Source organism: Urocitellus parryii, chromosome 11 (genome assembly GCF_045843805.1).
Source record: "Urocitellus parryii isolate mUroPar1 chromosome 11, mUroPar1.hap1, whole genome shotgun sequence".
In the NCBI taxonomy this organism is placed as follows: domain Eukaryota; kingdom Metazoa; phylum Chordata; class Mammalia; order Rodentia; family Sciuridae; genus Urocitellus; species Urocitellus parryii.
The window spans coordinates 15,122,535-15,138,074 of NC_135541.1; the positions used below are offsets into that span (position 1 = coordinate 15,122,535).

Sequence of the window (15,540 nt, forward strand, 5' to 3'; positions counted from 1 at the left end):
CTGGGGATGTGGTTAAGTAACCCTGGGTTCAATCCCTGGTACAAAAGGAAAAAAAAAATCTCCAAATTGTTATAAAGTTGTTTTTTTTCTCCAAGTGAAACATACACATATTAATATATTTTCATATTTCTTAGATTTTATATATTCTTGATCGTTCGTAATACATGAGATCTTCCATTTATAATTCTAAGTGATAGGGCTTTAGTTTAGTTTTGTTTTTATTGGTAGTTTTTTTTTTTTCCCCAAGATAAATTCAAAAGGTTTATGGCACCGAATGCCACAGAAAAATTGATCCAACTAATACATGAACAAGTTTTTCAGAAAAATTTTCCACATGTTGACATTGGAATCTATTCAGCTCATCAAAATTATAAAGTTCCATCAATTTCTCTTAACGGACTTTCAATAACAACCCCCAGAATTTTCTCCTTATCTACCTCAAATTTAAGCATATTGCAATCTCACTTCCTAGATCTATGGATCATCAAATTTCGACATTTAAAAGTGAACATTCAGGGGCTGGGGCTGTAGCTCAGTGGTGGGGTGCTTCCCTCGCATGCGCGAGGCACAGGGTTCGATCCTCGGCACCACATAAAAGTAAATAAGTAAAAATAAAGATATTGCGCCCATTGATAGCTAAAAATATATGTTTTTAAAAAAGTTAACATTCAGAGGGGATGTTTGACTTAAGCAGAAATTATATTAAAATATCCCCTCAAGTAGAATTAAACAAAACAAATGGTTCGCATTAACTGAGAGAAGCAAAGACTTTTTTCATTTAATGGTGAAAATATGCAAGAATGAAATGCTCCCAAAAGAACAAATTCGTGGAAAAATTCAGACATTTAAAAGAACTTGGGGGTCACTTTATATTTTTTATATACAAGTAACTCTAGTGAAGACTCTTCATGAATTTGCATGTGGTCCTTGCACAGGGACCATGCTAATCTTTGTGTCATTCCAATTTTAGTATAAGGGCTGCTGAAGCGAGCACTGGTGGCTATTGACCCCGTGGGCGGTTTACCACGGAGCTATACCCCCAGAACTTTTCATTTTTTATTTTGAGGTAGGATCATGCAAAGTTACTGAGGCTGGCCTCCAAATTGAATTCCTCTTGCCTTGGCCTCCCGAGTTGCTGGGATCATAGGTGGGTGCCACTGTCCCCAATGCCAATCCGATAATGAGGACATGGTTTTGAGAAAAAGGAAAAGGAAGGTTTATTGTTTAGCTAGCAAAGGAGAAACACAGAGGACTCCTGTCCCAGAGGCTGTGATTCTGCTCATCAGCAGGAACAGGGGGCTTTTAGAGAGGTGATTCAGAGAAAATGAGATTAGGGAGCAGAGATTAGGGAGAAGATCAGGGAAAAGAAGATCAGGGAGGAGAAGGTCAGGGAGAAGAAGTTGGAAAAAATAGAAAAAAACATGTAAGTTTCAAAGCCACAAGGGATCTAGCTAAAGCATCAAGTGAACCCCTGTCTCACCACCAGCTATGTAGAAAAGTACTGTTAAAAAACAAACAAACAAACAAAAAACCCCAGTAACTTTGTAACTTTGTATCTAGTCACTTTCATGAATCTTCTTATTGTTGGTACTTGATTTCCATTTTGTGTTTTTTTTTTTTTGCAGGGGTAAGGGTGGAGTGAGGAGCTAAAGTGAAGACAGCTGATCCCGGGGAACCCTGTGCCTGTGGGTGCTCCGTGGATAGGTTCTTCTTGATGGGAATGAGGACCCTTCCCATCAGTGTACCCTCCTCTCCCTGCCTCAATCTGAACTTCTGAGGGACACATTATTCCCCGTCTCCTTGGAAGAAGAAAATAAGGTGGAATGATTTGTCTGAGCTAGTTGAGGGCAGCAGCGCTGGAATTTGAACTGGGGCATTTTATGCAAAACCTTCTGACCTCAGCACCCTGAGGCAAGAGAGAGGTGGAGTTGGGGAGGGGCTGTGCAGAAAATGACACTTCCTGAGGGCTTTCGCTGTGCTCCAAACTTTATGTACTCTTTTCTTTTTCTTTTGGTGCCAGGAATTAAACCCAGGGCCTCTCACGTACTAGGCAAGTGCTAGGCAGGTACTCTATCACAAAATCACATCCTGAGTCTTTGTAAAATTTTTATTTTGAGGCAGGGTCCGATATGCCTCAAGCTGACCTGGAACTTGGCCTCAGTCTCCAGAGTAGCTGGGATTACAAGTGTGTGCCCTTGTGCTTGGCTTGTGCTTGTATCTTTTTTTTTTTTTTTTTTTTTTTTGTCCCAGGGATTGAACCAAGGGGTGCTGAACCACTGACCCACATCACCAGCGCTTTTTTTTTTTTTTTTTTGGTGCTGGGGATTTGTGCATGCAAGGCAAGCACTCTAGGAACAGAGCTATGTCCCCAGCCCCTATCACCAGCGCTTTTTATATTTTATTTAGAATCAGGGTCTCACTGAATAGCTTGGGACCTGGCTAAATTGCTGAGGCTGGCCTTGGACATGAGATCCTCCTGACTCAGCCTCCACTGGGATTACAGGTGCCTGCACCATCAGGCCTGCCTGTATCATCTTTTTTAATGCTTGTAAGAACTCTGTGAAACTCGAATTACGAGCAAATGGCTAGCCAAGAGAAGGGCAATAAAGACAAAGATATTCGGTTTTAATTATAGGTTCTGCCACTAACCAGCTGTGTGACCCTCAGCAAACCACTTAACTTCTCTGAACCTCAGTTTTCTCTACTCTACCCTTGTTATAAATGGTTCCCAGATGGTCTTTCCCTCCATGAAATTTCATCCACAGGGGCTGGTGGCCAGGAAGAGCATCTCTGTCCACAGGCACTCTATGTCTAGGGCCGAGGAAAGCAGAACTGAAACGTGCCTCCAGTTCTTGTGTTTGTTCAGTGACTCGTGTCTTCCAGGGGAGCCCAGATCTATAGGGAAGCTGGACAGGCTGATGCTTCTGTAAATAGCACGTTCAGGTTAAGCTTTAGCCAAACTTAACGGGTGTGTCAATTAACAGAATTTTATAGGACCAAATTCATGTCACAAGGACACGGTTGGAATTCAAAGCCACATTGAATTTTCCACAGCCAAGTTGATGGCCATCACTAAAGATGAACCAAGCCCTGATTTCGTGATAGGTGTAGTGAGTGAGAGAAACCCCATCTGGAACGTAGGAGTGGGAGACTAAGAGGCAGCGCTCGGGATCTATCGTTTATTTCTATCAGTCTGATTAGATGGAGCAGGAAGCTTCTTGGAGCAGGGGACTGTCCGGGTTGGGCCTTGAAGGATATGTGTGAGATTCCCTTCTCTACACCCAGTTAGCATGCGACATGGTGGAGAGCAGCAGGGCTCCCAGAGGGTCCTGGGTTTGAATCTGGCTCCACCTCTGCCCAGCTGAATGACTAGGGTAAGTTGTTCTCTGACCTGAAGTTTCCTTATTTGTAAAATGAGAACAGTGAACACTATGCTTGTGAAACACCATGATGAACAGACATGATCGGATATGAAAGCACCTGGCGAGGTGTCCGCCAGGCAGTGGGGCAGCCCAGAGACTGGTGGACAGGAGGGTATAATACCCACAGCGAGTGCTGATGAAGCTCTCCCTCCAGCCAGGGTCCTCACACACTTGACATTGATTTATCAATGATCCTATTAAATAGGTACTAATCTTAAACCCATTTTACAGATGAGAAACTGAAGCTCAGAGGATAAAATAACAGGCAGATGACAGAAGCAGGACTGGAACCTGAGCAGTTTGACCCTAGAGTCCACGTGCATAGCACCTCCCACCTCTGCTGAAATCGCTGACACTGGGGTTGGTACTGTCAGTGTGAGGGACCATCTAGTCAGAGGAAGGAGCTGGGGGGTATGTCACAATGGGAGGCTTACGGGAGGGAGGGGTCCTCTGTCTTTGGAGAACCTGGTCCCTTGTGAAGTGCTAATCATGAAGAAATACAACCTGTAATACAGCTTCTTGGGAGGCTGAGGCTGGAGGATTTCAAGTTTGAGGCCAGTCTGGGCAACTGAGTGAGACCTTGACTCAAAAATAACTAAAAAGGGCTGGGGATGTAGCTCAGCAGTAGAGCACTTGCCTGGCATGCGTGAGGTCCTGGGCTCAATCCTCAGCACCATAGATAAAAACAACACACAAACCACCCTGGTTTCCCACACCGGGGGAGCAGGACTGTCCTCCCGTAAGCCAGGGGCAAATGAAACCAAAGCTCAACATGGCACAATCATTCATTTCTAAATTCGAGCTGTTCTATGAGCCAGGAACATAGAACAAAACCCAACAAAATTCTCTGCCCTAAAGGAGTTTATATTCCTGTGTGTGTGTGTGTGTGTGGGGGGAAGGCAGATAAGAAGCAGGCAAATAAGCAAAATATATATTAGAGGATGTAAATGTTAAGGAGAGAAAGAAAAGGGAGGGAGGAGTAAGAGAGAGCAGTTTGCAATGTTGCATCGGGTGGGATTTGGGAAGATCACTCTGAAAAAGGCAATATTTGAGCAAAGACCCGAAGGAGGCTAGGAAGGGCAAATGCGAAGGCCCCAAGGCAGCAGCACGCTTGGTAGGTTCAAGGAATAAATAGCAAAGAGGCAGGTGTGGCTGGTGTGGAGAGCAAAGGGGACAGAGTAGAGATGAGGTAAGAGGGGTGTGTGGGGAAGAGAAAGCATCTCCACCCATCTTTGAAATTTCTGTGTGTTATAAAAACAAACAGGAGCATAAGATGCAAACTAGGCTTGCATTTCAAAGCCAGAGGGAGATGTTAATGCAGTGTTCTGGGAGCCTCCCTGCATAAACATCCCTTCAACCTCTCTCCAGACCAGCTTTCCCCATGGATCTGAGACTCATGGGGGTGGAAATTGGAAGCCAAGTTGGAACTGTGATCAGTTTTCTAACAGGCTCTGAGCCTGAGTCTTTGCTCCTCCTGCTAGGTCATCTGCCGACCAGATGCCACGAGGCCAGCCTGGGGCTACAGACACAGACAGGTGGAGAGTCACTGGTCCAAGCTGCATTTGACAAACCCTCAGCACACCTGAAGCCGGGCCAGCTGGGGCCTTCTTTGAGGTTCCAGTGGGATCCTTCCTTTTAGGCTTGGATCATCTTTGAACTGGTTCTCACTTGGGTTCGTTCCTTTTCAGGCAGAGCTGAAGGGGAAGACTGGACAGAACTTTAAGGCAGTTCACGATTCCATGAAAAATTAACACCAAGTTCAGTTCAGAGTCCAGCAGTCACTTCAGTTTGTTTTTCAAGCCCAGATCTAAGGGGTGGCCTCCTGGCATTTATTACTTTTTGACAAACAAGCTGATCATAGAGAGAGTGGATATGATGCCACCCAAGTCCACAGGGGTGGATAGGGACAGCACAAGGACCAGCGCAGGTAACAACCATCCGGACAGCACGGGACACATGGGAAGGCGAAGTAACTCACCTACCATCTACTGGATAATGAAAACAAACTTAGGGATTTTAATGACATTTCTGTGTCAAGATGTGAATGTAAGTAGTCCAATTTTAGAGGTGTTGTTTCCAATTACCTGAATATATCATCCCTTTAACAGAGTCCTCCAAGAACATCTGGGCAACTTGCTTTGGGCTGGCAGAGGGGAAAGTTGGAAGGTTTCACTGTATTTTCCTGCATATATTCAATTTGTTCAAAGATTCTAATATGTGCTGTGAGCTAGGAATGTGGAGAGCCCCCACCTGCACCCCGTGTCTGGCCCTTCTGGAACTCAGTGATCAACCTAACCTGGGATGTCCAGTATAAGAGCTGTGAGTCAAGCCTCATGGAAAGTCAGAAGAGAGCCCAAGTTTCCAGAAGAGGTGACATTTGCCCCAGGGGTTCAATAGCAGCAAACCAAGGCCAAGTGCCTATCACGTGCCTGTTTCAAAGAATTCTGGCCCTTGCCCTCAAGGCCTTAAGACCCAGGGCAGTTTTTCCAGTTTGAAGACCACTTACTTCAGAATTGTTCAGGTGCTTATAAAAATGTGAATTTCTCTCCTCTCCTGAGAATCTGAGAATCAGATAAAGCAGGGCTGAGTGTTGTACCCAGGTGTTTCTGATGTACACTCAAGTTTGCCAGGTGAATGTGGGAAAGCAATGGGTCTGGTCGGGGATAAATAGGAGTCCTGGCTCCAGCACCAAGGGTGCAGTTCGACTGCAGCTCTGGCAGGAGAGGGATCCTGTTCCACGGTCTATCCCCCCCACCTCAGAGCCTGAACACCCTGCGACCTCACGATGCCTGTGAATATGCTGATTTCCAATACAGAAGAGACCCAAAAGTCAAAAAGGAAAAAAAGAAGTCGGAGGAAGAAAAAAGTATTTCTAAGGAGATGAAAACTCCGAAAAGTTTTCGTAGAAAAGGCAGCTCCACCTAACACTGGGAGCAGGGGGGTGGCCGCTCCGGGAAAGGGCGATGAGTAGTGGAGTGCAGCGGGGGAGAGGCTGGCAGGCGCCTCCTCGCTTCCCCAGGCCGGCCGAGGCATGAGGTCACCTGGAACCGACCCAGCAGCAGCTGCTCAGGACGCGCTGGCGCTTCGGAGGGAGGCGGTGTCAGGCTCCGACACCGGGTGGAATTTCCCTCCCGCCCCTCAGGAGGCGTGGCTTGAAGGCCCGCCCACCGCCGGCCTCAGCCAGCGCTTAGTACCGCTTCACCAAGGCCACACCCCGAGTCTAGGCCACGCCCCTTAGCCGCCTCCCGGCCTCCGAGTGGACCCTTCGCCTCAGCTCGGATGAGGCCACGCCCCGCGAGCTCCGGCCGCCCCCATTTCCCTCGGAGAGTCCCGCGGCGCCGGGCCTTGGCCCCGCCCCCGACCTAGGCCCCGCCCCGGAGCCCCGCCCCGTGGTTTGAAGCTGCTGGGGCAGCCGCCGCCTCCAAGTCGCGCGCGGGGCGTGGGGCGGTGCTGAGGAGCTGAGGCCGCGGCCAGCTCGACGCCGGGACTGTCCAGCGAGTGCAGCGCGGCGGGAGCCGGCAGTCAGAGTAGCCTCGGAGCAGGACCGCAGTCGCGCCGCCGTTCGCGGAGCCCAGCCGAGCCGGCCATGGCGTTGTCGATGCCGCTGAACGGGCTGAAGGAGGAGGACAAAGAGCCCCTCATCGAGCTCTTCGTTAAGGTGAGCGCTCGCCCGCCGTCCCGCCCCGCAGCCGCGGCGCCCGAGGCCCCCGAGGCCCCCGAGGCCCCCGCCCCCGGCCGAGGCAGCTCTGCGGGTCCCGCGCCCTCGCCCATTGTCTCGGCACCGAGCCTTCCCGCCTCCGGGGGCCGTCGAGGGGGCCGGGCCCGGGGCGCGCGCGGGGCCGCGCGGGGCGAGCGGGCGCAGCCAGCAGCCAGTATCCCGGCGGTGGAGGACCCTCGGTGGTCCCGGCCTCCCGGGCGGGCGAGCGACCTGTCACCCGCCCCACCCCGCCCGGAGCCCCCTGCTCCAGCCCCCGTCGAGCGGTGAACTTCCCTGAGCGCGTTTGCAAGGAACCTTTGCGCGCAGCTGGTGGGAAACTGAAACTTCAGTGTTCGGTGCAGTCTTTAAAAAAAAGCAAAAATGATAAAGGGGACAGACGCTCGAGGGCCTCGGGAAGAGACCAAGATTCCCAACTTTGTTTTCCTGCCGTAGGTATTTTACCACCGTCTGCTTTTCTTGTTTCTTAAGCGCAGAGTGTTCCGAATGATGCAACATTTTGGCTGCTCCCCTTGGTGTTGCTGCCTCGGGAAAGAGTGTGTGTGCCCTTTTGTCTTGAAAGAAAAATTGAGTCCATAACTTCTTTGGGGGCTTCAAAGGCTCGATCCCCTCACTCCCGGCTTGTCTCTTCCGCTTGTATATCCTAGAACTACCACTTTTTGCTTACGAATAATATCCGTGCCCCTTCTTCCTTTGTTGTGTTTTTCAGTTTAGCCAAGGGGTATCCAGCTGCTTTTCCTAACAGCCCTTTAAAATCTTTTGAGATTCTCTCAATCACTTTAGAAGCCGGTGTCATCTGGAGCTAGGCAACATGCTGGAAAGTTAGCAGGAATCTAGACCTAGTCTGTCCCTTTTTTCTTCATTTTTTTTTTTTTTTTTAAAGAAAAGACAATGAAGGGTGTGTTTAAGAGATGGGGAGAATACATGATCTGTTAGTGAGCAGAAGCAATGTTTGTTTTAGGATTTTCTTTCAATTATCGGCTTTAGGAATGTTTTGGGCCAGAGAACTGAAAGAACATCTGGGCATAGAACTCCCAGAATATCACAGTCTCAGTTACTTTGAGTGGCACACAGTACTTTGAGGTGCAGAGAATGTAGGAAGAAGCCTGGAGCAAGGGAAGGGAAGAGAGGGGCGGGGAAAGCAGCCCAGAGAAGGGAAGGTCAGAGATTAGTAATTTTTTTTTTTTTTTAACTGAGCTAGGAATAGAAAGGAATTTCTATAAACTCAAAAATAAGTGTATCTACTTATAATGGTGAAAAACATAATACTTAATGGTGAAGCTTTAGAAGCATTATTAAATTTAGAATTGTATAAGGATATTATCAGTTGTGGCTTGTATTCAGTATTGTACTAGAGATCCTAGCCAATAAAATAAGCCAGGAAAGTATAGGAATTAGAAAGGGGTTGGAGGTGTAACTCGGTGGTAGAGCACTTGCCTAGCATTCTAGAGTACTGGGGAAAACAAAACAAACAAGAAATTGGGAAGAGACCAGTACTTAATACTCTGCTTACTGCTGATTTAATCCTTCAGTCAGAAGGAGATGGGTGTGGCAAACTGTTTCCCAAACTATGGTCACTTGCCTACCTATTCCTAGTTTTCCATATTTATGCTGTGAGCCACCTGAAGTCATCCTGCTTATTTATCTTAAGTCTTTCTCACTGGGTTTGCAGGCAGAGAACCAGGATTCAAGGCGTAGTTGAGTGCTTATTGGCTGGATTATGCTGGGCAATTTGTTTTCCCTCATCAAACTTATTTTATTTTTGGTACTCGGGATTCAACTCAGAGGCACTCAACCACGGAGGAGTCACATCCTCAGCCCTATTTTGTATTTTATTTAGAGACAGGGTCTCACTGAGTTTCTTAGCACCTACCTGTTGCTGAGGCTGGCCTTGAACTCCAGATGGTCTTGTTTCAGCCCCCCTAGCCAGTGGGATTACAGGTATGAGCCACTGTGCAAGGTACCTAACTTTTATTTGTGAAATGCTTTTTGCTGGCCTGTGATTCACCATAGGCCAACTTTGCACTGATATAGACCTGGTTTGTAGTTTGAAAGGAAGGAGAACAACAAAAAAAGACAAGTAATGTGGTATTCTCAATTTCTTAAGAGCTATGTGTGGGAAATGCAAATGAGGGAAAATACCCTAATAAATATAGTTGTTTTTCAAAGCAACAAGGCAGTCAGAAGCTGTTATTGTCCAGAGTAGTGTTGATTATTCTGCCAAAAGGTATCCAGTTAGTAACAGAAAATTATCATTTTTTTAAACAGGAAAAGCACACAAAATTTGTTCACATGTCTAAGGCACGAGACTATGGATTCTGTATTTATATCTGAAGCATATAGTAGTGAAATAATGAGAAATCTGATGGTGAGTGGTATTAATGGAGAATTGACTCTACTTGTCTAGGACTCAGCTTGTGTAAGAGGATTGGCCTAGGTCCTTAAAGGGTGTGAGTGGACTCGTCTACCTTTCCTTCATGAGTATTATTTTTGGAGTTGTGTGCCTGTGAGCCCAGTAATTCTTCATCACCTATATAACAACATTCCTTTTTTCAACATTCCTATTTTTTTTAACCCTAACACCTAAAGGGTAGGAACCCTCCTAATAGTTTACCTTAATTTTTAATTTTTTTTACCTGTTTATTTGTGAAGCGGTGGGGGTATCTCTTTATTGCCCAGGCTGACCTGAAACTGTGGGGCTTAGGGCTTACAAGATTCTTAGCCTTCTGAGTATCTGGAACTACAGGCATGAAGCTCAGCCCTCCTACCAGTAAAAGGGGCTTATAGTGGCAGTCATCCTCAACAGTGGAGATGTACTCTCTGCCATTTTAGTTGGGAACTACTGTCCAGTAAGGTAAAGTGCAGACCCTTTAGCAAGGGCATAAAGCCCTTTATAATCTGACTACTCCGGGTTTCTAATCCAGTTTGTCCACTTAACTAATCTTGTGTCCCAAGATACATTACTTCAACCTCTCTCTCTGTGCCATATCCTGAGAGTTGGCCTATTAATAGACCAACCTCAGGGGAACAAATTAATACATGTAGATTGTAGTGATCTTAGAACAGTGTCTGGTGCACAGTAAGCAGAGGCTAGCTGTGTCATTTTGGTATATTGCAGCAGATCTTTCCTACACGAATGCGCCTGGAGCGTAGGGTCTGTGTATTGTTGAGAGTGGCTGGAACTGAAGAGGGTACCAAATGTTTGAAAGGAGATTGCTTCCTCCTTTTAGAGTATTTTATGTCAATGTATATGTTTATCAGTCCTTGGAATTGGAAACCATTACTTATTTCCTGATGTTCTGAGTCACAAACCATAGTCCTTTGTCCTGAATTCTCTAGTCTCTGGTCTGCCACACCTGTGTGACTTTTATCTCCTCACCTCTTCTGTTCTTCTTTATTTAGTACTTTTAGTGTTTTCTACCATATTTTCCACCAATATTTCTTCTTGGCTATATCCAGAATTTGGGATTTTTTTTGGGGGGGGGAGGTACCAGGGGCACTCAACCACTGGAGCCACATCCCCAGCCCTATTTTTTATATTTTATTTAGAGACAGGGTCTCAGTAAGTTTCTTAACATCTCGCTTTTTACTGAGTCTGGCTTTGAACTTGCGATCCTCCTGTCTCGGCCTCCCCAGCCACTGGGATTACAGGGGTATGCCATGCTGCCCGGCTATATCCAGAATTTGAGAATTAAATGTCTGTTTGGGTAAAGATACATATTAACTCTTAAATCACAAAAATGAGAGAAGTTGAGGAGACTGGATTTTTAAATTTTTCTTTTGCTTGTATAAGCCCAGCTCCTGTTGACATTGCTACCCCTTCTACCCTTACTGGTAGGTTTGGTATGATGTGATCTCCAATCTTTGACTAGTTTTTTGGACTGGAATTTACACTTCATGTACTTTTATGAATTGGGACAGTCACTGTCTACAGCATTCAGTAAGCTGTTGGGTTTTGGGGGATGGTTGTAAGAAATTAATCTGGTTTTAGGGTGGCATAACATGTGAGAATAACTTCCTTTTGAGATATTTGGAAGGGATTTCTAATATGCAGGGACCCAGGAGCCAAGACTGCTTTGCTTGTATCTGGCTTTTTATAATATATCTGACAAGTTTCTTAACCTCTCAATGCTTAAGTTTCCTTACTGTCCCCCCTCCCCCACCCCCGCCTGGGGGCGGGTAGTGGTGGTGGTGGTGGTGGTGGTGGTGGTGGTGGTTATGGCACAGGGGAGTACTGGAGATTGAAGCCTGGGGAACTTAACCTCTGAGCCATATCCCCAGCTGTTTTTAAAAATTTTAAATTTTGAAACAGGGTCTTGCTAAGTTGCTGAGGCTGGCCTTGGATTTGCAATCCTCTTGCCTCAGCCTCCTGAATCTCTGGGATTACAGCATGCACCATCATGCCCACCTACCTTACTTTTAATATTAGGATAATAGTAATTATAATATCAATTTTATCGGGTTGCTGAAGGATTAAATGGTAGTTTGTGTGGATTAATTAAGGTATTCTAAACTGCTGTAATAAGTAATACTCTTTCCTGTCCCCAAACAATGGTTCAAACCAGATGGAAGTTTCTTTTTTACTCAAGTAGCAGTCTGGGAGGGTATTGTAGATGTTGGAGTGGCTTTACTCCTCTGAGTCATTTAGGGACCAAGCCCCTGCTCTCCCAGCACCATCCTCTTCTGACTTGTCAAAGCTGGTGACCGAAGTTCTGGTTACCATCAGTGAGAGGTGGAGAATATGGAGGAAGCACATCTTAAGTGCCCCAGCCAGAAGTCTTTATCTGTAATTTCCTATCACACGGCTTTATCTAATTGCAAAGGAGGCTGGGAAGTGTGGTGGCCATGTACCTACCACACACTAGGGAAAGAATTAAGAAGAGTGCTCGGCACATAGTAAAGTTTTTGTCACTGATTATACTATATTGTTATTTTGGGCACTGGGGATTGAACTCAGGGGGCACTTGACCACTGAGCCACTTCCTCAGCCCTGATATGTAATTTATTTAGAGACAGGGTCTTGCCGAGTTGCTTAGCACCTTGCTTTTGCTGAGGCTGGCTTTGAACAAATGATCTTCCTGCCTCAGCCTCCTGAGCTGCTGGGATTACAGGCATGCGCCATTGTGCCCGGCTACAATAATAGTATACTCTTATTAAATGTAGATCTCATTAATAGGATTCAGGGGATGCTGTGCTTGAAATTACATAAAAAGTTTGATGTGATTCCTAACCCAAGGATACAGTTATTGAGTATTAAAAACAATTCACATAAGCAAGTTATGAAAAAAGGGGATGGGCTAGATTCTGTTAGTTCTGATTAGCTGTGACTTCACAAATTGACTGGTATGAACCAAGTGCATATACTTTGGGAGATTTAAGAAATTATATTTAGGTTTATAAATTGTTTTTGGCAGGAAAATTATATAAGAGGTTACATACTTAAAGAGTCAAGTGTGATTCACATTAAGTTGGGCTAAGAGAAATGAGGAAATATGAAAGTAGACTTGAACTTGGCCTTGAAAAAATAGGAGAATAGGCGGATTGGGAATAATCAAGAATGAAAATGTTAGTTTTGACATCATTTGTAAACTCCTTATACAGGAAACAGTTGATAGGTTGATATTTTTGAAAGAAGGAACTAGGAATGATTCAAATCTATAGTGCCAATTAGATAAGTTTTTAAAAAGTTGGATGAGATCATTAAAATGAACCTAGTTTTATGTAAAGACATACGTTTTCCAGCCTTGTTTGTTCTCCTTGCACTTCCTCATTTCCTGGATTGCTGTCTATTCAACTTCCCATTGGCATTTGGGAAGGTGTAAATGGATCCTGCAGATGGCAAACTCTCAGCTGTTTGCTAGTGTGAACTGGGAGCTCTTTGTGTTTTCCTTCAGGGCCGACTTCATTCAGCCCCACTCCTGTGGCCCCCCTCCCCCTTTTTTTCTCTCAAACAGAACAAAAGAAATTTTCTATAGAAAGTGATGTTCTAATAATTGAATAAAAACTAACTCAACATCTAGAGAATGTTACCTTGTATCTCATGGGTTTGCCGTTCTTTTGTGGTCTCTAGAGGGGGAAATTCAGGAAATAGAAATGAGTGTAAAATGTGAAGTTAACAGAAACTGTTCTTGTTACTTTTTGCTGCAGCTGTTCCTGAAGAACTAATAATGCTATTTTGGCAAAGACCAAGGCAATGGTTTTGGTTCAGTATAAAATTCTGAGAGAAAGTTGTCCAGAGTGGGGAAGAGAGAGGCAGCTGTTGAGCCAGCAGGACTGAGGAACGCAGGGGAGACCCTCGGCCACGTGAATAGCGATAGGAAAGAGGCACGTGGAAGACCTGCCGTCACTAAAAGTCAAGTTGGTTTGGAAAGATGCTTACAGAGGTGCCTTGAAACAACCAGTTAAAGGATGGTGAGCAAGACTTTCCCACTTCCTGTTTCACTAGAACAGTGGAGCCTCGGTTTTCCGATATCTCCTGAATAGGGAATTTAGTCTATAAGAAGGAAACGTGTTAGGCAGGATGAGAAATGTGATTAAACTTTTAGTTAAGTTTTGATCAAGTAGGAGCTTAAGTGAGGATGGATCTGCTTATTTTAGAGGGTGATATAGGGAATGGAAAGGGAGTTTCTGAAGGAAAAATAACATTTTGGTCATGATTACAAACCAACCAAGTATGATTTAACAGATATCTAATTTTAATTCAGGGCATTAGTTTGTGAATTTTCTTGGAACTTTTAATCCTGTTATCTTTTTTTAAGACTTGGTTTCTTGTCCTCAGTTGTCAAGTATTGGAAGCCAGGCAATGTTTGGCATGCCTGTAGTCCCAGCAACTATGGAGGCTGAGGCAGGAGGATCACAAGTTGAGGCCAGCCTCAGCAATTTAGCAAGGCCCTAAGCAACTTAGTGAGACCTTGTCTCAAAATAAAGAATAAAAAGGGATGGGGATGTGGCTCAGTGGTTATGCACCTCTGGATTTAATCCACAGTACCCACTGCCCCCTCCCTAAGAAATAAGGAATATCAATTAGTCTTAATTTGGTTTCTGTTTTTTCCTTATTTAAAACATAAAACTAGGAGACTCTATTAATCTAATTATAAGTTTGCAAAAGTGACAGCTTAATGTGGATAAATAAGATCGTATTTGAGAATGGTGTCAAAAGATAGACTAGGAGTATCTTAAATTTGACCATTGTTTTAGATAAGTAGCAATAATAGAACTAGGGCTAGGTATTGACCTTAGAGTTCATTATGCTTACAGTTTGTACTTCTAAGCTTCCTTTCATGGGATTTTTTATCTTTCTTTTCTTAAAGCTGAAATATGGTGTCTAACTGTAAGCTGGTAATAGGTTTTCTTCTTGTTTTTGGCAATAAAATTATTACTTCCACTTCATGTGTGAAGTAATTCATTCTTATGAAAAGGATTTCATTATAACAGAGTTGTAAAAATGTCAGTTACCTTTTATAATGCAAGTATTGACTCTTACCACTGTGCAAGCAGCATAGCTGTTTACTTGTATGTGTGGGAGAAGAATAAAAGAAAATTTGAACAAACTCTGATGAGTACAAAGCCAAATAATTAGAAGAAAATTGTAGTAATTAAGAAGTTCTAGGCATTTGTGAATTCTCTGAATGTCTTTTTTTCCCTCTGCTGACTACTGGTTACTTGACTTTGGAGATGGAGACCAGGTGGTAGATTACTAGAGTGAACATTCATTAAAAACTAAAGAGGAATCAAATTAGGTTATTGTGTCACTTAGGAAAGCTGGCTGAGTGGTAGCCGGGAGGCCAGACCATGCAGACTCACTGGGGAAAACAAAGGTGATTCAACTTAAGAAACTAAACTTTGGCCTTGAATACAACACATACCCAAGACTGAGTTGACATTTTTGTAAAGATGGAAGCTTATGAGGAGTGTATAGTTTCATATTTCTTGATGGTCTATGTTACAGCATGTTTTAGTTAACACAGGAATCCAAAATTCTAGGTTGAAAATGTTTAAGACTTGTTGATTCTTCATTAAGTTGTGTAAAAACTGTTGGTAGCCATCAGTAGCACAGATGTTATTTATACTTTGTAATTGTCAATAAGGTCCTTCTTTGCAAATATATCCTAGTCTTTTTCCTAAATTTGAATGAATCATTGATGAAAATTTATGTGTGGTATTTTTGTGTTCTTTATGAGATCAGTGAATAATGAGGTTCATTTAAATGTAACATGTATTGAGTTAACCAAGTTGACTTAAAGATAATTCATTTATGCTTTGCAAAAGAAACTTAGACTGTGCTGGTATGTATCTTCCTAACAGCACTAAAAGAACATTTGTCCTGTTTGCTCTTTGCTGGAGGAAAGTAAGGTTTGATGTTGTAAAATTTGCCAACACCTAGAATTGCTCAAAGAATAGATA

At 44.3% G+C, this 15,540-nt stretch overlaps 1 protein-coding gene and 1 non-coding gene across 2 annotated transcripts in view; one reads left to right on the plus strand and one right to left on the minus strand.

Annotated features, from left to right (window-relative positions):
- Positions 1 to 890: 890 nt before the first annotated feature.
- Positions 891 to 994, minus strand: LOC113184884 (U6 spliceosomal RNA). Its single transcript, XR_003301057.1, has one exon. It is a non-coding gene; the product is annotated as a U6 spliceosomal RNA (small nuclear RNA).
- Positions 995 to 6,819: 5,825 nt separating this feature from the next.
- Clic4 (chloride intracellular channel 4) overlaps positions 6,820 to 15,540 on the plus strand; it is a 69,854-nt gene continuing 61,133 nt past the window's right edge. Inside the window, exon 1 of the mRNA XM_026391661.2 lies at positions 6,820 to 7,080. Coding sequence (XP_026247446.1) covers positions 7,009 to 7,080 — 72 coding nt within the window. The 5' untranslated portion in view covers positions 6,820 to 7,008. The remainder of the gene's footprint in view (positions 7,081 to 15,540) is intronic.